The sequence below is a fragment of the Leptodactylus fuscus genome, unplaced genomic scaffold, assembly GCF_031893055.1.
Source record: "Leptodactylus fuscus isolate aLepFus1 unplaced genomic scaffold, aLepFus1.hap2 HAP2_SCAFFOLD_145, whole genome shotgun sequence".
NCBI lineage: Eukaryota > Metazoa > Chordata > Amphibia > Anura > Leptodactylidae > Leptodactylus > Leptodactylus fuscus.
The window spans coordinates 79,645-102,861 of record NW_027440167.1 but is presented as its reverse complement, the minus strand read 5'-3'; the positions used below and the strand labels follow the sequence as shown (position 1 = coordinate 102,861).

Below are 23,217 nucleotides of genomic sequence, written 5' to 3'. Positions count from 1 at the left end.
TCCATTATACAGTCATGGCCAAAAGTTTTGAGAATGCTACAAATAGTAATCGTTACAAAGTCTACGGCTTCAGTTTTCCTAATGGCAATTTGCATATACTCCAGAATGTTATAAAGAGTGATCAGCTTAACAGCAATTACTTGTAAAGTCAATATTTGCCTAGAAAATGAACTTTATCCCCCAAAACACATTTCAACATCATTGCAGCCCTGCCTTAAAAGGACCAGCTAACATGGTTTCAGTGATTGCTCCAGTAACACAGGTGTGGGTGTTGATGAGGACAGGGCTTGAGATCAATCTGTCATGATTAAGTAAGAATGACACCACTGGACACTGTAAAAGGAGGCTGGTGCTTGGCATCATTGTTTCTCTTCTGTTAACCATGGTTATCTCTAAAGAAACACGTGCAGTCATCATTGCACTGCACAAAAATGGCCTAACAGGGAAGAGTATCGCAGCTAGAAAGATTGCACCTCAGTCACCAATCTATCGCATCATCAAGAACTTCAAAGGAGAGAGGTTCCATTGTTGGCAAAAAGGCTCCAGGGCGCCCAAGAAAGACCAGCAAGCGCCAGGACCGTCTCTTAAAAGTGTTTCAGCTGCGGGATCGGGCTACCAGCAGTGCAGAGCTTGCTCAGGAATGGCAGCAGGCAGGTGTGAGTGCATCTGCACGCACTGTGAGGCGGAGACTCTTGGAGCAAGGCCTGGTCTCAAGGAGGGCAGCAAAGAAGCCACTTCTCTCCAGAAAAAACATCAGGGACAGACTGATATTCTGCAGAAGGTCCAGGGAGTGGACTGCTGAGGACTGGGGGAAAGTCATTTTCTCTGATGAATCCCCTTTTCGATTGTTTGGGACATCTGGAAAACAGCTTATTGGGAGAAGAGGAGGTGAGCGCTACCACCAGTCTTGTCTCATGCAACTGTAAAGCATCCTGAAACCATTCATGTGTGGGGTGGCTTCTCAGCCAAGGGAATCGGCTCTCTCACAGTCTTGCCTAAAAACACAGCCATGAATAAAGAATGGGACCAGAATGTCCTCCAAGGCCAACTTCTCCCAACCGTCCAAGAGCAGTTTGGCCATCAACAATGCCTTCTCCAGCATGATGGAGCACCTTGCCATAAAGCAAAGGGGAGAACTAAATGGCTCAGGGAACAAAACAGAGAGATTTTGGGTCCATGGCCTAGAAACTCCCCAGATCTTAATCCCATTGAGAACTTGTGGTCAATCAGCAAGAGACTGGTGGACAAACAAAAACCTACAAATTCTGACAAAATGCAAGCATTGATTGTGCAAGAATGGACGGCTATCAGTCAGGATTTGTCCAGAAGGTGATTGAGAGCTGCCAGGGAGAATTGCAGAGGTCCTGAAGAAGAAGGGGCAACACTGCAAATATTACAACGCTGCAGTAACTCCTGTCACTATAAGCTTTTATTACTCAGAATATGATTGCAATTCTATTTCTGTATGTGATAAAAACATCTGACAAACACACAGAAACCAGAGGGAGCAGATCATGTGACAAGAGGAGATTTGTGGCAGTCTCTAAACTTTTGGCCATGACTGTACATTGCCTTCACTGTACAGTGGGTTACTCGCTCCCTCCATCTTACTACTCCCGCGTTTCCATTATACATTGCCCTCACTGTACAGTGGGTTACTCGCTCCCTCCATCTTACTACTAGGTTTCCATTATACATTGCCCTCACTGTACAGTGGGTTACTCGCTCCCTTCTTCTTACTACTCCCGTGTTTCCATTATACGTTGCCCTCACTGTACAGTGGGTTACTCGTTCCCTCCATCTTACTACTTCTGCGTTTCCATTATACGTTGCCTTCACTGTACAGTGGGTTACTCGCTCCCTCCATCTTACTACTCCTGCGTTTCCATTATATGTTGCCTTCACTGTACAGTGGGTTACTCGCTCCCTCCATCTTACTACTAGGTTTCCATTATACATTGCCCTCACTGTACAGAGGGTTACTGGCTCCCTCCATCTTACTACTCCCGCGTTTCCATTATACGTTGCCCTCACTGTACAGTGGGTTACTCGCTCCCTCCATCTTACTACTCCTGCGTTTCCATTATACGTTGCCTTCACTGTACAGTGGGTTACTCGCTCCCTCCATCTTACTACTAGGTTTCCATTATACATTGCCCTCACTGTACAGAGGGTTACTGGCTCCCTCCATCTTACTACTCCCGCGTTTCCATTATACGTTGCCCTCACTGTACAGTGGGTTACTCGCTCCCTCCATCTTACTACTCCCGCGTTTCCATTACACATTGCTTTTGCATGCTATACCCATTATCAGTAGAACTTCCTGTGTCCCCTGTTTTGTCTATGTACATTCAATGTTTTTTTCTAGAGCTGTTTTGGTTCTTCCAGGTAATCTCCATGTTTTCTGGTGTGCGGAATCAGATAACGGCCTCCATTTTGTCCTTGGACATCGCATTTCCTGACAATGATGTAGGTAACTGTGGTAAATAAGGCAAAACCGCAAAAAAATTTTTTATACCAAAAATATAAATTTTTGGTATATTTTTTATATTTTGGGTTTTTAACCAAAGTTAAAGTCTGCATTCCAATTAATGAAATAAGAAAAGACCTTCCAGAGAGCGAATAGATAAGACGTCAGAGACTCCAGACGCCGCTCACAGGTGTAACCGCACTGAGAGAACCAGGAAAGCCAAATAACCCCGATGGTCATGGCAAGGAATCACTTTGTACTACGATGCCTGTACTAGTGAGCACCACAACTACGCTGTATCCCAGTAGAGGACAAGCATTTCCCAGTAAGAGCTCACATCTCTGTATGGGGTCTAATGTATGAGCAGAGACCCCTGGACCTCGCTGCCACACTAGTCAGTCATGCCTGCAGGATGTGTTTTCCCGGACTTGTGTCGGACTGTGTGCGAGGCTCCGACACCGATCGGATCATAGTCATATATAAAGCAGGCAGCACACTAAGCTCCAGTGTGAACAAGCAAGAACACGTCCCTAGCAATGTGAGCGATCTCACGGACAAACCCTGTCCCAGAGGCTGCAAGTAGTCGGCGGAGAGTCTGGGACATGTCCCAAGCAGCTGGAGAAGGGACAGGCAGGAACCTGTGCAGTGCGGTCATATGGGAGAACTGGCAGGGACCAAAGGGCAAGCAGAAGAGAAGACAGGACCTGCCCCAAGTGGTACAAGCAGTCAGCGGAGGAACAAGCAGTCACTTATTGCCTTCATACAGAGGAAGGAGAAGCAGACAGACCCTCGAGACTATGCAGACTCCTACTCAGTGCCCACTCACAGACCCTTCCCTCGCCCCAGTGTATCACGTACCTGAAGAGTCGCCCGCAGTCCATGGTGTACCTGTGAGCGCAGCTCTGGCCAGATAAAGCTTCAACCTAATCCTTTAAGTTGGGATGAATCAGAGTCACAATCCTGACTTATCCGCAGTGACCGCGCTGCCTGGAGATTACAGCCACACAGCCCGCAATGTGACACCGGCCGCAGCGACCACATGGCTGGATATCAGGGGCTGCCATATGTCACCTGGCTCAGCAGGATACTTCACACGGTCACAGCATCACGTACAAACAGATTGTGTTTTATTTCTCACAAATCACTGTACAAAACGTTTTATATAAAAACACTGCGAAATGTAGCGCCCCGCCCGCTGCCGTAACACTGACATCATAAATAAAGGACAACTGTACAGGCGCAGTGTAACCCACCCACCACCGGCGAGCTCGTCTATGTACACGGCAGGCACCGCGCTCGCTCCTTTACACTATATATATATATATATTTATAGACTATTTCACATATCAACAGATGAAGCAAATCCCAAGCTTTCAGTTCATGGCAATAGAGAAAGCACCGAGATGTGGCGGCCCGGCCCTCATCGGCTGATGTCCCGGCCCATGTCCCAATTCTTGGTGCTGTGGTCGCTCCTCAGCGGGTTGAAGAAGGGGTGCTTCAGGGCCTGAGACAGCGTGTAGCGCTTGGACGGCTCATACGCCAACATGGCTTCAATCAGGTTGAACAATTGGCGATGCTCTTCTGTGTCACACAGCATGTATCTCTGTAGGGAAGAGACACGTCAGCGGGCTCTGGCCACACCCAGCACATGTATGTATGCAAGGCTCACAACACGCCTAGCTGTTCATGCAGTACATCATACAAACCACCCATGTACATGTAGTACATCATACAGACCACCCCCTGAACATGTAGTACATGATACAGACCACCCATGTACGTGTAGTAAGTCACACAGACCACCCCCTGTACTGCACCTCCCCTTACCCTCAATGGCTTGCAGTTGTCTCTCACGTATCTGCCTGCAGACGTGTTTTCATCCCAGTCGAGCTCGCTATGATAGAAGTATTTCTGTTTCCTGGACATAGAGAGAGATGCTGAGTAAGTATGTGATCCCCGAAGCAGGAGGGGGTGCCAGATAACGGCCATACACTCACCTGGTCTTCCTGATCATCCGAGATGGGATGGGGCCCAGAATTCGTTCCATCATGGCCAGGTGCTCTCTGTTGTCATGTGTCTGTGGGTGACAGGAGAAGAGCTCAGGGTTATAATGGATTGTCTGTGCTAAGAGGAGCCGCCATGGCAGACTAGAGAAGACCTCACCTGGAAGAGCGTGAAGCCCACGTAATACTCAAAGATAATGCAGCCGATGCTCCAGACGTCACAGGGCTGACTCCATCCAAGCTCTGCAGACAGAGGAGGACAAGGTCAGGAGACATGAGGTCAGAGGATGAGGTCAGGAGACGCGAGGTCAGGAATAGAAGATCATCCTCACCCCAAGCAGAGCAATCACTCACCTAGAATCACCTCCGGAGCCCGGTAGTGCCGCGTGGACACAATAGTGCTGTGATGTTCATGATCGAATGTGGCACTGCCGAAGTCCACGACCCGGATATCTGTGTTCTTTACACACCTTTCATCTCTCTTCTTGGGTGGAGCGAGGTCACAGGAAGAGACCATATAGGTACAAGCATTAGGCAAAGGCTGAAGGGCACCCACACGGGTGTACAACAACTAGTGACAGCTGAGGGGAACCCACACGGGTGTACAACAACTAGCGACTGCTACAGGGCACCCATATGGGTGTACAAAAACTAGTGACAACTGAAGGACATCCGATACCAGAGAAACACCAACCACCCACCTTTTCCATGTTGTAGGTCAGCTCAAAGTCCGAGTTCACAAAGAGAATATTCTCGGGCTTCAGGTCGGTGTGTGTCAGCTTATTGTCATGAAGAACTGCAAAGAGAAGTGTGAAGTTACCACCTGAGCCTGCCCCGACTCCCCCTCCCCCCAGGCCTGGGACTTACACTTCACCGCGTGGCACACTTGGTAGGCCATGTGCCGCACTTGATGAATTGGGTACGGAAGGTAATTGTTTTCCTTGAGAAAATCGAATGTGCTGAGACCGAGAAGCTCGAAGGAGATGCACATGTGTCCGTGGTAGTCGAACCAGTCAAACATGCGGACGCAGAGGCTGTAGAGAGCACAGGACATGTCAGAGCCAAGCACAGGCCCTCAGGCCGGAGTAGTGAGCACAGACCCCCGGGGGAGCACTTACTGCTTATTATCGGGATCCTTCTCATTGATCTTCTCCAGCACGTTAATCTCCAGCCGTGCCGCTTCCTTGTATTTTTCCACGTTTTTAATGATTTTTAAAGCCACTCTGGCACCTCCCCTGCAGAGCCACGACAGGAATTCGTTAGAGATTGGGGGGACAATGCTGACGGCCAGCGTCAGACCACCCCCATCACTTACCTGCGGTGGTCTACACACTGCACGACTCGGCCAAAAGTCCCTTCTCCCAGAGTACTGATAATCTCATCTGTGAGAGGAAGCAGAGAGAAGAGGGTAAGGCCACGCCAGGGACGCCCTGCAACCATAGCCAGTGTAGGAGCCATACAATATGTCAGGCTGGGCGTGGAGCCATAAAGAGTTACTCTAACTTCCTGCCCCAGAACACTATATAACATGGGAGCGTTAATGAGAATAAAGGAGGAAGAGGAGGAGGAGGAGGAGGGGCTGCTCTGTGTCTTTAAAATAAAAATCAAATGAACACAAAAAGACAAGACAGGTCTGCAGCGTCTCTGGGGAGGGGGAGCTTAGAACTAGAGAGCTAAATTATGTTACGATTTGGCTGTACATCTTTCTTGTAGCCAGTCGCCGCTGCGATAGATCAGGTGACCCTCCACGTCGTCTTCCACACTCTTGGCCTGCCTGCTGCTCTGGCGACTCCTCTGTTGGGACGGGCCCGTCAATTCCCGGCAAAACACCACCATTCACCAGCCAATCAGATTTTCAAACCAGCGGCACATAGGTTGGTTGGTTTGGAAATTCACATTGTAGTTTGAGGTAGGAGGGTGTGCAGTAGATTCCCAGCCAATTCATACGGCACATAGGAATATATAACGATAGGGATATTGCAAGGGAACAGGTCAAGATACAAATACACTAACTCAGAAATAAAGAAATAAAAACCAAAAGAAAAACAAAAACATTCTGCTAATTGTCTTATATTGTAGCAAAAGCAGGAAAACAGGAGCACAAAGTAACAAAAAGGTCAACAAGTCTGAGGGTTACACTACAGCCCCCCCTATCTGCAGTCCTGGGGGTTACACTACACTACAGCCCCCCCTATCTGCAGTCCTGGGAGTTACACTACAGCCCCCCCCTATCTGCAGTCCTGGGGGTTACACTACACTACAGCCCCCCCACACTCCACAAGACACCCACACTCACAGGCCTCATGATACTTCACGTGCCCCCCCCCCCAGTCTTCAGTGGCCATACACACTATAGACAATTCGGCCAACAACTCCTCCCCTATCCCCCCCCCCAATCTGCTAGACTTGGGACACCCACATAAACATCACAGAGTTACGGGCCCTGCTCCATCTGAGTTCGGCTGACATTCCTCTAATGCGTATGGCCACCTACACACCATGCAATAGACGTCATCCACTCCTCAGAGGGTTCCCCTTTATAGGATCACCCATCCATGCCGCCAATCGTACACAGCTCATGGTGAGTAGTAACAGGGTAGCAGCAGGACATCGGGCCGCTCAGAAACCCTTAGTCCTCTGTACAGCATGCATACACTATATAGGTGAGGGCATTACACTACAACAGCATCTAAGAAGCCAGACTTCTATACTGATCCATATACACCTCTACCAGGACCTGCAGCCAAACCCCACCACTAGCCCCTAATAAACACAGCGGGGTGGAAGGGGTACACTTACCAAATCTTGCATTAAGAAAGAAAAGAAGGAAGATACGGGACGAGCCACAGGGAATACTCACCGATGAGGACTGGCTATAAGACCTTGTTCTACGCTTCCTGCGCTTCTGCTTGCGCCGACTACTCTTGCAGCTCCGGTAGCTGTCATCTCGGGACCTGCGGTAGTCATAGGAGTGGCGGTATTCTGCTTCGTAGTAGACGTCTCCCCGCTCTCTGCTGTAGCCGTTCCTTCTGTAGTTCTCACAGTATCTGCGGTCATACGCCCGTCTGTCAGATGATCGAGCTTCATAGCTGTAGGGGAAAAAAAATGGACCCCCATCAAGCCCCTGACGGGAGTGACGTTTGTAGCGCCCAAGTCTGAGGCTGCCACTCACCTGCGGGACCTCTCGTGATAACTGTCTCCGTGTCTGTAGCGCCGGTCACGACCCCTGCCACTGCTGCTGGACCTTGACCTGCTCCTTCTCCGTCGATGCTTGCGGCTTCTGTAGCGTTCGTGGTAGCTCCCTCTGCTGCCCCTCTCGGATGAACGGTACCGTCTGGAGTGCGGCATCTGCGTGAGGGGGTAGAAATAAAGAACTGGTCACCAGCGGCTCTACTACACCGTGTCAGTCTATCCTTGTCATCCGAGCCATGTAACAGACCAGAGCAGGTGCAAGTAACATCACGGAGATCCAAGGTCAGCGCCATCCTAATAAGGCCTTGCCCCATAAATGAGGCCTCCAGTCAGCACCTGGGATTACATTCCTCAGACATACCTACCGCACGATGATCACTCACCGGAGCAGGCCGTGCGCCCCAGCAGAAGCAGCACTCCGACCCAGTGACTGGAGTACACATTAGTATCCTACTCGGAAAGGGCTATCCCCGAAGCATATCTGCCAGTACAGAGCAATAGGACTGTGTCCACACCAATCGAGTGGATCCTCCCAGGGCTGCAGAGTCAGAAACGTTACGTAGAATTAAAGGTATTGTACAGCGCCGTGGGCCAGGCTCACCCCTGCACCTGGTGCAAAAGACCCTAAGAAAAACGACGCCATCAGAACCATTCTATGATGCACGGAGCCCAAGGGGTCCCACTGACAACTGCGTCCGCTCCCATCCAAAGATTAGCGAGGCTTTAGGACTTCAGTCGCTGGTGTTATACTCAGAGGTAGAGGCGCTTTATGGATGGTGACTGACCGCTATTAGTCATTTATGAGGAAAGTTACGCCAAAGTAGTGTCACCGACTCCACCGCCCGGGCCTTAACAGTCTGCACGAGGCCTTAATAGCCCTGTATTCGCGCCCGTTCAGGATCTGATGGGGCTTCAGCACAGATTGTGCACCAAAATCAGAGACGTCCAACCCTCAATACATGGGAATGTAGGCTCTAACCACAGTAACACCCCTCCCCCAAAACGCCACCAATTACCCCAAAGAACAGGGCTAATCCTCCAGCAGACCCGCTGGCACCTCTACAGATTATCTCACAAATACACGTCAGCCTTGTCGTCGAGCCAGAAAACCACAAATAATCCAACAAGTAATAGTCGTGTCCGGTCTGTGACCTCCTCCTGAATAATCTCATACGTACGTCACCACTAGGGCCGAGCGATTCATCAAAAAACAACCTGACCCAAATATCCACCCAGATAACTCGTCAACATGGTATCTACAAGCTATGCAGCCAAAGCGGAGCTGGTATTATACTGCGGGTTCTCCTCAGTCCCTGGAGTATATCGGAATCCTTGGGGTGGTCACAAACGGTGGTACTCCTCTCTCCTGGACTCCAGCGCGCATCCCTTCTCTCTTTGGCCTGACCATCAGGGATTGAGGCCTGTGATTGGGCCTCAGCAAGTCATGCCGCATAGAGGCAAGCGTTACGATGCTGCATGACCCATGTGACCACTGAGGCCCAATGACAAGCCTCAGCGTCGAGGAGAAGAGGGATCTGCGCTGGAGCTCAAGGGACGGGAGTTATGTTCAGTTCACACTAGCGTTCTGGTCTGGTGGGAAACCAAACAGAGATGGGCCGCTAAAACAGCAGTAACATGCCGAAACCGGCAGACCTCTGACTATAATGGGGTCCAGCAGTTACACATGGCAACGGGCAGAGAGCGGTCCTCCGTGCAGGACTTTTGTCTCCGTCAATTTTTGGTAGTTTCCGTGAAAATCTCAGGTGCAGATGTTGACCCAGCCTAAGGGCTAGTTCACACGGGGGAAAAAACGGTCAGCATTTTGATGCAGATTCCACGTCAAAATCCTGCTCAAACAATGCCTCCTGGTGAAACCAATGGGAGCCGGTCATCTCCTTCATCCGCGAGCGGTTTGTTCCCGCATGTGGAGAAAAAAAGAAGCAGCAGCGAGCTGAACTTTCCGCAGGAGGATTCCGAGGCCGATTCAGCCGTGGCGTCCGCCTTGCGACACCACCCTACGAACTAGGCCCATTCATTTGGGCCTAATCTGGAGCAGAATGCCACGACGGGGTGCCAGTGTCACGGAATATGTACACGCGGAACGCCATGTGAACTAGCCCTAACACTGGTCTTCATGTCCCCTCACCTCCAATCATTAGGGCTAGTTCACACGGAGTTCCACGTGTACACATTCCGTCAGGTCTTTCCGCTCTGGATTAGGCCCAAATGAATGAGCCTAGTCCGGAGGGAGGTGTCAGCCCAAGTCACAACCACGATAATCTGTATACAGTGACCACCACCATATCAGGATAACCTGTATATAACCAGGGTAATCTGTATACAGTGACCACCACCATATAAGGATAACCTGTATATAACCAGGGTAATCTGTATACAGTGACCACCACCATATCAGGATAACCTGTATATAACCAGGGTAATCTGTATACAGTGACCACCACCATATAAGGATAACCTGTATATAACCAGGGTAATCTGTATACAGTGACCACCACCATATAAGGATAACCTGTATATAACCAGGGTAATCTGTATACAGTGACCACCACCATATAAGGATAACCTGTATATAACCAGGGTAATCTGTATACAGTGACCACCACCATATCAGGATAGCCTGTATATAACCAGGGTAATCTGTATACAGTAACCACCACCATGTCAGGATAGCCTGTATATAACCAGGGTAATCTGTATACAGTAACCACCACCATGTCAGGATAACCTGTATATAACCAGGGTAATCTGTATACAGTAACCACCACCATATCAGGATAGCCTGTATATAACCAGGGTAATCTGTATACAGTAACCACCACCATATAAGGATAGCCTGTATATAACCAGGATAATCTGTATACAGTAACCACCACCATATAAGGATAGCCTGTATATAACCAGGGTAATCTGTATACAGTAACCACCACCATATCAGGATAACCTGTATATAACCAGGGTAATCTGTATACAGTAACCACCACCATATCAGGATAGCCTGTATATAACCAGGATAATCTGTATACAGTAACCACCACCATATAAGGATAGCCTGTATATAACCAGGGTAATCTGTATACAGTAACCACCACCATATCAGGATAACCTGTATATAACCAGGGTAATCTGTATACAGTAACCACCATATAAGGATAGCCTGTATATAACCAGGATAATCTGTATACAGTAACCACCACCATATCAGGATAACCTGTATATAACCAGGATAATCTGTATACAGTAACCACCACCATATAAGGATAACCTGTATATAACCAGGGTAATCTGTATACAGTAACCACCACCATATAACGATAGCCTGTATATAACCAGGGTAATCTGTATACAGTAACCACCACCATATAAGGATAGCCTGTATATAACCAGGATAATCTGTATACAGTAACCACCACCATATAAGGATAACCTGTATATAACCAGGGTAATCTGTATACAGTGACCACCACCATATAAGGATAGCCTGTATATAACCAGGGTAATCTGTATACAGTAACCACCACCATATATGGATAGCCTGTATATAACCAGGGTAATCTGTATACAGTAACCACCACCATATAAGGATAACCTGTATATAACCAGGGTAATCTGTATACAGTGACCACCACCATATCAGGATAGCCTGTATATAACCAGGGTAATCTGTATACAGTAACCACCACCATGTCAGGATAGCCTGTATATAACCAGGGTAATCTGTATACAGTAACCACCACCATATCAGGATAGCCTGTATATAACCAGGGTAATCTGTATACAGTAACCACCACCATGTCAGGATAACCTGTATATAACCAGGGTAATCTGTATACAGTGACCACCACCATATAAGGATAACCGGTATATAACCAGGGTAATCTGTATACAGTAACCACCACCATATATGGATAGCCTGTATATAACCAGGATAATCTGTATACAGTAACCACCACCATATCAGGATAACCTGTATATAACCAGGGTAATCTGTATACAGTAACCACCACCATATAAGGATAGCCTGTATATAACCAGGGTAATCTGTATACAATAACCACCACCATATAAGGATAGCCTGTATATAACCAGGATAATCTGTATACAGTAACCACCACCATATAAGGATAGCCTGTATATAACCAGGGTAATCTGTATACAGTAACCACCACCATATAAGGATAACCTGTATATAACCAGGGTAATCTGTATACAGTAACCACATCAGGATAACCTGTATATAACCAGGATAATCTGTATACAGTGACCACCACCATGTCAGGATAGCCTGTATATAACCAGGGTAATCTGTATACAGTAACCACCACCATATAAGGATAGCCTGTATATAACCAGGGTAATCTGTATACAGTAACCACCACCATATAAGGATAGCCTGTATATAACCAGGATAATCTGTATACAGTAACCACCACCATATAAGGATAACCTGTATATAACCAGGGTAATCTGTATACAGTAACCACCACCATATAAGGATAGCCTGTATATAACCAGGATAATCTGTATACAGTAACCACCACCATATAAGGATAGCCTGTATATAACCAGGATAATCTGTATACAGTAACCACCACCATATAAGGATAACCTGTATATAACCAGGATAATCTGTATACAGTAACCACCACCATATAAGGATAGCCTGTATATAACCAGGATAATCTGTATACAGTAACCACCACCATATAAGGATAGCCTGTATATAACCAGGGTAATCTGTATACAGTAACCACCACCATATCAGGATAGCCTGTATATAACCAGGGTAATCTGTATACAATAACCACCACCATATAAGGATAACCTGTATATAACCAGGGTAATCTGTATACAGTAACCACCACATCAGGATAGCCTGTATATAACCAGGGTAATCTGTATACAGTAACCACCACCATGTCAGGATAACCTGTATATAACCAGGATAATCTGTATACAGTAACCACCACCATATAAGGATAACCTGTATATAACCAGGGTAATCTGTATACAGTAACCACCACCATGTCAGGATAGCCTGTATATAACCAGGGTAATCTGTATACAGTAACCACCACCATATAAGGATAACCTGTATATAACCAGGGTAATCTGTATACAGTAACCACCACCATATAAGGATAGCCTGTATATAACCAGGATAATCTGTATACAGTAACCACCACCATATAAGGATAACCTGTATATAACCAGGGTAATCTGTATACAGTAACCACCACCATGTCAGGATAGCCTGTATATAACCAGGGTAATCTGTATACAGTAACCACCACCATATAAGGATAACCTGTATATAACCAGGGTAATCTGTATACAGTAACCACCACCATATCAGGATAACCTGTATATAACCAGGGTAATCTGTATACAGTAACCACCACCATATCAGGATAACCTGTATATAACCAGGGTAATCTGTATACAGTAACCACCACCATATCAGGATAACCTATACATAACCAGTCTAATATCTCTATATGACCAGTATATAATCTCTATATGCCCAGTATATACTCTCCCATATAACCAGTATATACTCTCTATATAATCTCCCATATGCCCAGTATATACACTGTATATAATTTCTATATAGCCAGTATATAATCTCTATATAACCAGTATATACTCTATATAATCCCTATATAACCAGTATAATCTTCTGTATATACTCTCTATATAACCAGTATATAATCTCTATATAACCAGTATAAACTCTATATGCCCAGTATATAATCTCTATATGCCCAGTATATAATCTCTATATACTCTCCCATATAACCAGTATATACTCTCTATATAATCTCCCATATGCCCAGTATATACACTGTATATAATCTCCCATATGCCCAGTAGTATAATCCCTATATAACCAGTATAATCGTCTGTATATACTCTCTCTATATAATCCCTATATAAAACAGTATACAATCTCCCATATGCCCAGTATATAATCTCCCATCTAACCAGTATATAATCTCCCATATGCCCAGTATATAATCTCTCATCTAACCAGTATATCTCTATATGCCCAGTATATAATCTCCCATATGCCCAGTATATACTCTGTATATAATCCCTATATAACCAGTATATCATCTCTATATGACCAGTATATACTCTCTATATACTCTGTATATAATCTCCCATATGCCCAGTATATACTCTCTATATAATCCCTATATAACCAGTATAATCGTCTGTATATAATCAGTATATACTCTCTCTATATAATCCCTATATAAAACAGTATATAATCTCCCATATGCCCAGTATATAATCTCCCATCTAACCAGTATATAATCTCCCATATGCCCAGTATATACTCTGTATATAATCCCTATATAACCAGTATATCATCTCTATATGACCAGTATATACTCTCTATATACTCTGTATATAATCTCCCATATGCCCAGTATATACTCTGTATATAATCTCCCATATGCCCAGTATATACTCTGTATATAATCTCCCATATGCCCAGTATATACTCTGTATATAATCCCTATATAACCAGTATTTCATCTCTATATGACCAGTAGATACTCTCTATATACTCTGTATATAATCATCCATATGCCCAGTATATACTCTGTATATAATCCCTATATAACCAGTATATCATCTCTATATGACCAGTATATAATCTGTATAACCAGTAGATACTCTCTATATAGCCAGTATATTATCTCCCATATACCCAGTATATACTCTTTATATAATCTCAGTATATACTCTCCAGTATATAATCTCTATATCACCAGTATAATCTGTCCCAATAATCCGCCTCTTCCCTCCTATTCTTCTGCGGGCGGCCCGGAGACTTCTGGGATCGGCCGCCATTTTGTGCCCGTCTCCTACCTCAGCCGCCGCCATCTTACAGGTCCTTGTCCCCGTCGGCCTCGGCCTCCCTTGCTCCCCTCCCCCGGGGCCCCCCGCGGCTCTCCGGCGCCCTCTTACCGTCCTCGCAGCCAGGCCGGTTCTCTTGTCCCACAAGAAGTCCGTGTTTGCGGTGAGTCAGTGCGGGCCGCCCGTCGCCCTCTTCCCGCTCCTCTCTCCGACTAGTCTGCGTGTGCGCGCTCCCGACCAACGTTCACGAGCACGTCAGTATGCGCCCCTCCCACTGCGCCCGCTCTGATTTGTCAGTCAGCCGTCGGGGGCGTGGAGTGGGCGTGGCGAAGAGTGCCAGCTGAAAGCCGCTGTCACGTAGTGTGAGGGACAGAGCCGCCATCTTGTGTCCGCCATAGAGGTTGTGTGAGCGGGGCTGGATACCTGCCCCACCCCAATTATACTACCCCTGTGTGGTCACTGTATGGGGTAATGTCTCCTCAGTGACCCCACCCCAATTATACTACCCCTGTGTGGTCACTGTATGGGGTAATGTCTCCTCAGTGACCCCACCCCAATTATACTACCCCTGTGTGGTCACTGTATGGGGTAATGTCTCCTCAGTGACCCCACCCCAATTATACTACCCCTGTGTGGTCACTGTATGGGGTAATGTCTCCTCAGTGACCCCACCCCAATTATACTACCCCTGTGTGGTCACTGTATGGGGTAATGTCTCCTCAGTGACCCCACCCCAATTATACTACCCCTGTGTGGTCACTGTATGGGGTAATGTCTCCTCAGTGACCCCACCCCAATTATACTACCCCTGTGTGGTCACTGTATGGGGTAATGTCTCCTCAGTGACCCCACCCCAATTATAATACCCCAGTGTGGTCACTGTATGGGGTAATGTCTCCTCAGGGGTCCCCACATAGTATAATGTCCCCTCAGTGACCCCCATACACTATAATATCCCACATAGTATAATGCCCCCCCCCCCCCCTGGTCACTGTATAGTATAATGTCCCCTCAGTGACCCCACCCCAATTATAATACCCCTGTGTGGTCACTGTATAGTATAATGTCCCCTCACTGACCCCACCCCAATTATAATACCCCTGTGTGGTCACTGTATGGGGTAATGTCTCCTCAGTGACCCCACCCCAATTATATTACCCCTGTGTGGTCACTGTATGGGGTAATGTCTCCTCAGGGGTCCCCGCATAGTATAATGTCCCCTCAGTGACCCCCATACACTATAATATCCCACATAGTATAATGCCCCCCCCCCCCCCCCCCTGGTCACTGTATAGTATAATGTCCCCTCAGTGACCCCACCCCAATTATAATACCCCTGTGTGGTCACTGTATGGGGTAATGTCTCCTCAGTGACCCCACCCCAATTATAATACCCCAGTGTGGTCACTGTATGGGGTAATGTCTCCTCAGGGGTCCCCACATAGTATAATGTCCCCTCAGTGACCCCCATACACTATAATATCCCACATAGTATAATGCCCCCCCCCCCCTGGTCACTGTATAGTATAATGTCCCCTCAGTGACCCCACCCCAATTATAATACCCCTGTGTGGTCACTGTATAGTATAATGTCCCCTCAGTGACCCCACCCCAATTATAATACCCCTGTGTGGTCACTGTATGGGGTAATGTCTCCTCAGTGACCCCACCCCAATTATACTACCCCTGTGTGGTCACTGTATGGGGTAATGTCTCCTCAGGGGTCCCCGCATAGTATAATGTCCCCTCAGTGACCCCCATACACTATAATATCCCACATAGTATAATGCCCCTCCCCCTGGTCACTGTATAGTATAATGTCCCCTCAGTGACCCCACCCCAATTATAATACCCCAGTGTGGTCACTGTATGGGGTAATGTCTCCTCAGGGGTCCCCGCATAGTATAATGTCCCCTCAGTGACCCCCATACACTATAATATCCCACATAGTATAATGCCCCCCCCCCCCCTGGTCACTGTATAGTATAATGTCCCCTCAGTGACCCCACCCCAATTATAATACCCCAGTGTGGTCACTGTATGGGGTAATGTCTCCTCAGTGACCCCACCCCAATTATAATACCCCAGTGTGGTCACTGTATGGGGTAATGTCTCCTCAGTGACCCCACCCCAATTATAATACCCCAGTGTGGTCACTGTATGGGGTAATGTCTCCTCAGTGACCCCACCCCAATTATAATACCCCAGTGTGGTCACTGTATGGGGTAATGTGTCCTCAGGGGTCCCCGCATAGTATAATGTCCCCTCAGTGACCCCCATACACTATAATATCCCACATAGTATAATGCCCCCCCCTGGTCACTGTATAGTATAATGTCCCCTCAGTGACCCCACCCCAATTATAATACCCCTGTGTGGTCACTGTATGGGGTAATGTGTCCTCAGGGGTTCCCGCATAGTATAATGTCCCCTCAGTGACCCCCATACACTATAATATCCCACATAGTATAATGCCCCCCCCCCCTGGTCACTGTATAGTATAATGTCCCCTCAGTAACCCCACCCCAATTATAATACCCCTGTGTGGTCACTGTATAGTATAATGTCCCCTCAGTGACCCCACCCCAATTATAATACCCCTGTGTGGTCACTGTATGGGGTAATGTCTCCTCAGTGACCCCCATACACTATAATACCCCTGTGTGGTCACTGTATGGGGTAATGTCTCCTCAGGGGTCCCCGCATAGTATAATGTCCCCTCAGTGACCCCCATACACTATAATATCCCACATAGTATAATGCCCCCCCCCCCTGGTCACTGTATAGTATAATGTCCCCTCAGTGACCCCACCCCAATTATAATACCCCTGTGTGGTCACTGTATGGGGTAATGTCTCCTCAGTGACCCCCATACACTATAATACCCCTGTGTGGTTACTGTATGGGGTAATTTGTCCTCAGGGGTCCCCACATAGTATAATGCCCCCCCTCTGTGGTCACTATATAGTATAATGTGTCCTCAGTGACCCCCATACACTATAATACCCCTGTGTGGTCACTGTATAGTATAATGTCCCCTCAGTGGCCCCCACATAGTATAATGTCCCCTCTGTGGTCACTGTATAGTATAATGTCCCCTCAGGGGTCCCCATATAGTATAATGTGTCCTCAGGAGTCCCCACATAGTATAATGCCCCCCCTCTGTGGTCACTGTATAGTATAATGTCCCCTCAGGGGTCCCCATATAGTATAATGTGTCCTCAGGGGTCCCCACATAGTATAATGCCCCCCCTCTGTGGTCACTGTGTAGTATAATGTCCCCTCAGTGACCCCCACATAGTATAATGGCCCCTCAGTGACCCCCATACACTATACCTCCCCAGTGGTCCCAGAATACTATAATGTCTCCTCAGTGACCCCATACACTAAGCCAGGCCACAGAGAAATTATTAATTCATATATTGAAGCATCTTCTTCTGGAAGAAATTCTTCCTCATGTTCCACTGAACGAAGCTCTGGGTCATCTGCTGTGTAAAATGGTCAATGAGGATCCAGTTCAGCCCCTTCTACATTACCCTGTCTCACACATTTGGCAGGAGCTGAGGGATCTGCTGCATTATTTGATCATTCAATGTCCAAGTTCCCAGACATACAGCCGCCATCTGACGATGATGAAACACAAATTCCAGATGCGGCTCCTTCACCAGCGTCCAGGCCAGTCCATGCCATAGTGTGGAAGATTGTTCAGAAGAGCCAGTGGATGATGACTACGTGACAAAACTTGGTCTCCATGTGAAGAGGATCAGGGAACTACTTCTGAGGATGAGGTTCATGTTCCAGTGCCACCAAAACGTCCTCCAATTAATACACAAATCCCAGTTATAACACACAGACCAGTAAACACGACTCCCACCAGCATTGTGCAACCCAAAGCGCCTAAACGTGCTAATCCAAAAAAGAAAGGCTCCAAACGGTGTGGTTATATTTCACCAAGGATACAAATAACCCAACGAGGGTGATAGGCAAGACTTGTAAGCAGTCACTTAGCCGAGGCGAGGACACTGGGCACCTCCATACAAATGCTAGGCCTAGGCATCGGAAATCTGTACAAGAAAGTGAAGAGAGGGATGTGCCTGTGAATGTAGATTCACCACCAGCTTTGGCAAGTTCTTCCACCTACAGTGCCAGTACACACCAACGTCATGTGTGCCAGGCAGCAGTGCTGTCAAGCAATTGGCATAAAAGAATTACAGGAACCACTGGCCAAAGAGCCACGTCTGAATTTCGCATGCCAATTGCTCCAACATGTTCCTCTCTTTCTGGCTCTTAATATTCAGCCCACCCTCCAGCCACACATGAGCGTGCTAAGCGGCTTACCTCCAGCATCTCACAACTACTGGCCTTGGAAATGGTCCCTTTCCACTTTGTTCACTCCCTGATGGCCCATGCTGTGCCCCAATATGTTGTACCCAGTCGCCATTACTTTTCACGAAAGGCAGGAGCATGTCAAGCAACAGATCAAGCGTGCCCTAAAGCAACCTGTTAGTGGATGTGTGCATTTGACAACGGGCACATGGGCAGGGCCACTACCTATCTCTGACCACACATTGGGCCAACATGTTTGACCCTTGTCAGAGTGTTGAGGGCAGTTTGTCGTCTGTTCTTCCAACACCAAGAAGGGTCGTTCATAAGTCAATGAGAGTTCCAACTTCCCCTTCAAAAAATTCTGAAACTTCATTTCCTGAGAGTTCCGGGGACGGAATGACTTCCACACCAGAACCTCCATCACATCATGGGGCTGGAAATGCACCTAATTTGTACTAGCTAGCCGTGCTAGCAGGCGAAGGCAGCAAGCAGTACTGAAATTAATTAGTTTGGGGGAACTGAGTCACACTGCCGAAAACATCAAAGATGCTATAATTGCTGAAACTGAGTTATGGTTTGGTCCACTAGACCTCAAAATAGGCAACGTGGTCTGCAACAATGGTAGAAATTTGGTGGCGGCCCTGAATTTGTTCCCATTGGCACATATACCTTGCCTTGGGCATGTATTCAATTTGGTGTTGCAAGCGTTCCTGAAACACTATCCCGATCTTGCACCCCTGATTGACAAAGTACGAACATTGTGTGCCCATATACGGTGGTACAAGGTAGCTTCAGCTCTCAGGGCTCAGTTTCAGCGCAAACACCACTTGCCCCTTCACAGGCTCATATGTGATGTCCCCACCAGGTGGAATTCGACATTGAATATGTTGCAGAGGTTTGTTGAGCAGTAGCCAGCAATAATCAATCTTTTGATGACGAGAGGAGCCCGACGTACAAATGCTCCCCCGGTGGACCTCCATCTTATGGCTGTGGAGTGGGCACAGCTACATGACGTCTGTTTGGTTCTTCAGTGTCTGGAATACTGCACAAAAGTGGTTAGCGCAAACAACACCAGCGTCAGCATGACTGGGCCGCTGTTCTGCACATTGAAGGACAGCCTCATAACTTTGAGGGATCAGGCGCGTGCAACAGAGGAAGAGGAGATTTACTTTGAAGAGAGCCAGGACTTAGAAGACAACCATGGCCACCATGACTCCAGGGCTGGATGGATCAGGCAATGGTTGGAGACTGGGTCACAGACTCGTATAGCCTCTGTGGGTCCTTATTTAGAGGAGGAGGATTTGGATCAGTAGATTGATGTCACTGAGGAGGAGTCATTCCAGCAGTCCCAGTCAACAGACATTGTGCGTGGATGGGGGAATGCAGAAGAGACTATAGTCAGCTTAGATGAGTCGGACAGTCATGAATCGCCACCAGGTACATTGGCACACGTGTCATTTCATGCTATATTGTGTTCTGGAAGATAAACGTGTGAGAAACATCCTGGCAGATCCTGAATACTGGGTGGCAACCCTACTTGGTCCTCGCTTCAGGGATAAAGTTCCGGGCTTCATTTCCATCACACCACAGGCTTATGGGGATATCCATATGGACCATCAAAAACTGTTGGGACGACTTAATGGACACATTTCCTACAGAAAGCAGTGAGTCAAGATCATCTCCAACTCCTGCACACCTTTCACAACGCCATGGTGGTCCCAGAGACAGAAGCACAGTCCGTGGTGAGGGAAGTGTGGGCATAATGGCTAGTGCTTGGCTGTCTTTGTTGAGGCCACGACAGCAACATTAAATGTAGAGATATCAGACCAGAGACAGCATTTGTTGTTGCAGGTGAAAGACTATATGAAAACGGGTAAATAATATGCAAATTTGTTCTCCAGGATGTAATTAGGAGAACAGTGCCTCTGTATGCTGCCCTCTACCTAGATGCTGACATCTTACCACAAGATTCTTTCCTGCGGGACTACTGGGTGTCGAAGATGGAAATGTGGCCTGAACTTGCCCAGTCTGCTCTGGGGTTACATTCCTGTCCAGCAGCTCGTGTCTTCTCAGAACGACTGTTCAGCACTGCTGGTGGTGTCGCTGAGCTACGGACAAGACTCTCTGCTGACAATGTCCATCGCCTGAGTTTCATAAGGAACGAGTCCTGGATTGAGAAGGGCTATAACACACCGATGGCAGGTATGCAAAATGTCTCATCAATTTTCTGTAGCTCCTTCTGCACATAAAATTTTTTAGTATAGGTTACTATTTTTCAGAGGCTCATGTGCTTCAATTTTTGGAGTCCACGCTGTGTAGTCATGAAAATACTATATTTTACTGGCTATGCTTACAGTTGAAGAGGTCGTTCATGTGACTGAGGCTCATGTGCTTCAATTTTTGGACTCCACACTACTAAAAAAAATATATTTTAAGGCCTATGCTTCCTTAGGGAAAGGTCACTCCTATGACTGAGGCTCATGTGCTTAAATTTTTGGGCTCCACGCTGTGTAGTGATTAAAAAACAATGTTTTATGGCCATGTAAGTGTCCCTCGCTCTTTCTATGCATTCTAAGAACTTGCATGGATTTTTTGGTAACTTTTCATAGCTTTTGAAAACGATCTTAAAAAAAAAATTGACTTGCATTGGGATCGGCTGGAAAATGATTGGAAATCGGATTTTTAAAAACGATCCTGAAATTTCAAGATCGGCTCATCCCTACCCCTCAGTGGTCTCCACATAGCATAATGTGTCTTCAGGGACCCCATACACTATAATGCCCCATCAGTGGTCCCCACATAGTATAATGCTCCCTCAGTGGCCACCACATAGTATAATGCCCCCTCAGTGGTCCCCACATAGTATAATGTGTCCTCAGTGACTCCCATACACTATAATGCCCCCTCAGTGGTCCCCACATAGTATAATGTGTCCTCAGTGACTCCCATACACTATAATGTCCCCTCAGTGGTCCCCACATAGTATAATGTGTCCTCAGTGACTCCCATACACTATAATATCCCCTCAGTGGTCCCCACATAGTATAATGTGTCCTCAGTGACCCCATACACTATAATGCCCCCTCAGTGGTCCCCACATAGTATAATGTGTCCTCAGTGACCCCATACACTATAATGCCCCCTCAGTGGTCCCCACATAGTATAATGTGTCCTCAGTGACCCCATACACTATAATGCCCCCTCAGTGGTCCCCACATAGTATAATGTGTCCTCAGTGACTCCCATACACTATAATGTCCCCTCAGTGGTCCCCACATAGTATAATGTGTCCTCAGTGACTCCCATACACTATAATGTCCCCTCAGTGGTCCCCACATAGTATAATGTGTCCTCAGTGACTCCCATACACTATAATGTCCCCTCAGTGGTCCCCACATAGTATAATGTGTCCTCAGTGACTCCCATACACTATAATGTCCCCTCAGTGGTCCCCACATAGTATAATGTGTCCTCAGTGACTCCCATACACTATAATGTCCCCTCAGTGGTCCCCACATAGTATAATGTGTCCTCAGTGACTCCCATACACTATAATGTCCCCTCAGTGGTCCCCACATAGTATAATGTGTCCTCAGTGACTCCCATACACTATAATGTCCCCTCAGTGGTCCCCACATAGTATAATGTGTCCTCAGTGACTCCCATACACTATAATGTCCCCTCAGTGGTCCCCACATAGTATAATGTGTCCTCAGTGACTCCCATACACTATAATGTCCCCTCAGTGGTCCCCACATAGTATAATGTGTCCTCAGTGACTCCCATACACTATAATGTCCCCTCAGTGGTCCCCACATAGTATAATGTGTCCTCAGTGACTCCCATACACTATAATGTCCCCTCAGTGGTCCCCACATAGTATAATGTGTCCTCAGTGACTCCCATACACTATAATGTCCCCTCAGTGGTCCCCACATAGTATAATGTGTCCTCAGTGACTCCCATATACTATAATGCCCCCTCAGTGGTCCCCACATAGTATAATGTGTCCTCAGTGACCCCATACACTATAATGCCCCCTCAGTGGTCCCCACATAGTATAATGTCTCCTCAGTGACCTCATACATTATAATGCCCCCTCAGTGGTCCCCACATAGTATAATGTCTCCTCAGTGACCCAGCACTGATGCAACATAAAACTTAACATTTAATGAACATATGTTAAAAAAAGGCCCCTTAAAATAGCAAATATACGTAATGTCCTACAGTGATAGTCATCAACAACATAACCCCACCCAAGTAGGAAAAATACACCAATGATTATATACCTTAGGTATTCGCTGCAATACAGAAATATGGTAATAAGAACGGTCTTAC

At 47.0% G+C, this 23,217-nt stretch overlaps 1 protein-coding gene across 2 annotated transcripts; it reads right to left on the bottom strand.

Moving 5' to 3' along the window:
* Positions 1-3,580: 3,580 nt before the first annotated feature.
* On the bottom strand, positions 3,581-14,795 carry CLK2 (CDC like kinase 2). Of its 2 annotated transcripts, none has more exons than XM_075261479.1 (13): positions 14,665-14,795; positions 7,646-7,821; positions 7,334-7,562; positions 6,174-6,267; positions 5,789-5,855; positions 5,592-5,708; positions 5,341-5,507; positions 5,175-5,269; positions 4,828-4,957; positions 4,634-4,716; positions 4,468-4,547; positions 4,298-4,388; positions 3,581-4,073 (listed from the first exon to the last, which is right to left on the bottom strand). In XM_075261479.1, exons 2-13 carry the CDS (start codon positions 7,819-7,821, stop codon positions 3,891-3,893), a joined length of 1,512 nt encoding a protein of 503 aa, XP_075117580.1. In that variant the 5' UTR covers positions 14,665-14,795; the 3' UTR covers positions 3,581-3,890. The 2 variants fall into 2 exon arrangements, with proteins under 2 accessions (XP_075117580.1, XP_075117581.1); XM_075261480.1 differs by having other exon boundaries at positions 4,828-4,954.
* Positions 14,796-23,217: the final 8,422 nt, after the last annotated feature.

What these genes read in the sequence shown, in the direction of transcription:
- CLK2 (XM_075261479.1), bottom strand. Translation starts at nt 7,821, where the DNA reads ATGCCGCACTCCAGACGGTACCGTTCATCCGAGAGGGGCAGCAGAGGG. An exon ending in CGACTGGCTACAAGAAAGAT is followed by an intron (nt 5,856 to 6,173) that starts GTACAGCCAAAT and finishes TTCCTCTCACAG; the next exon opens with ATGAGATTATCAGTACTCTG. An exon ending in ACAACTGCAAGCCATTGAGG is followed by an intron (nt 4,074 to 4,297) that starts GTAAGGGGAGGT and finishes TCTTCCCTACAG; the next exon opens with AGATACATGCTGTGTGACAC.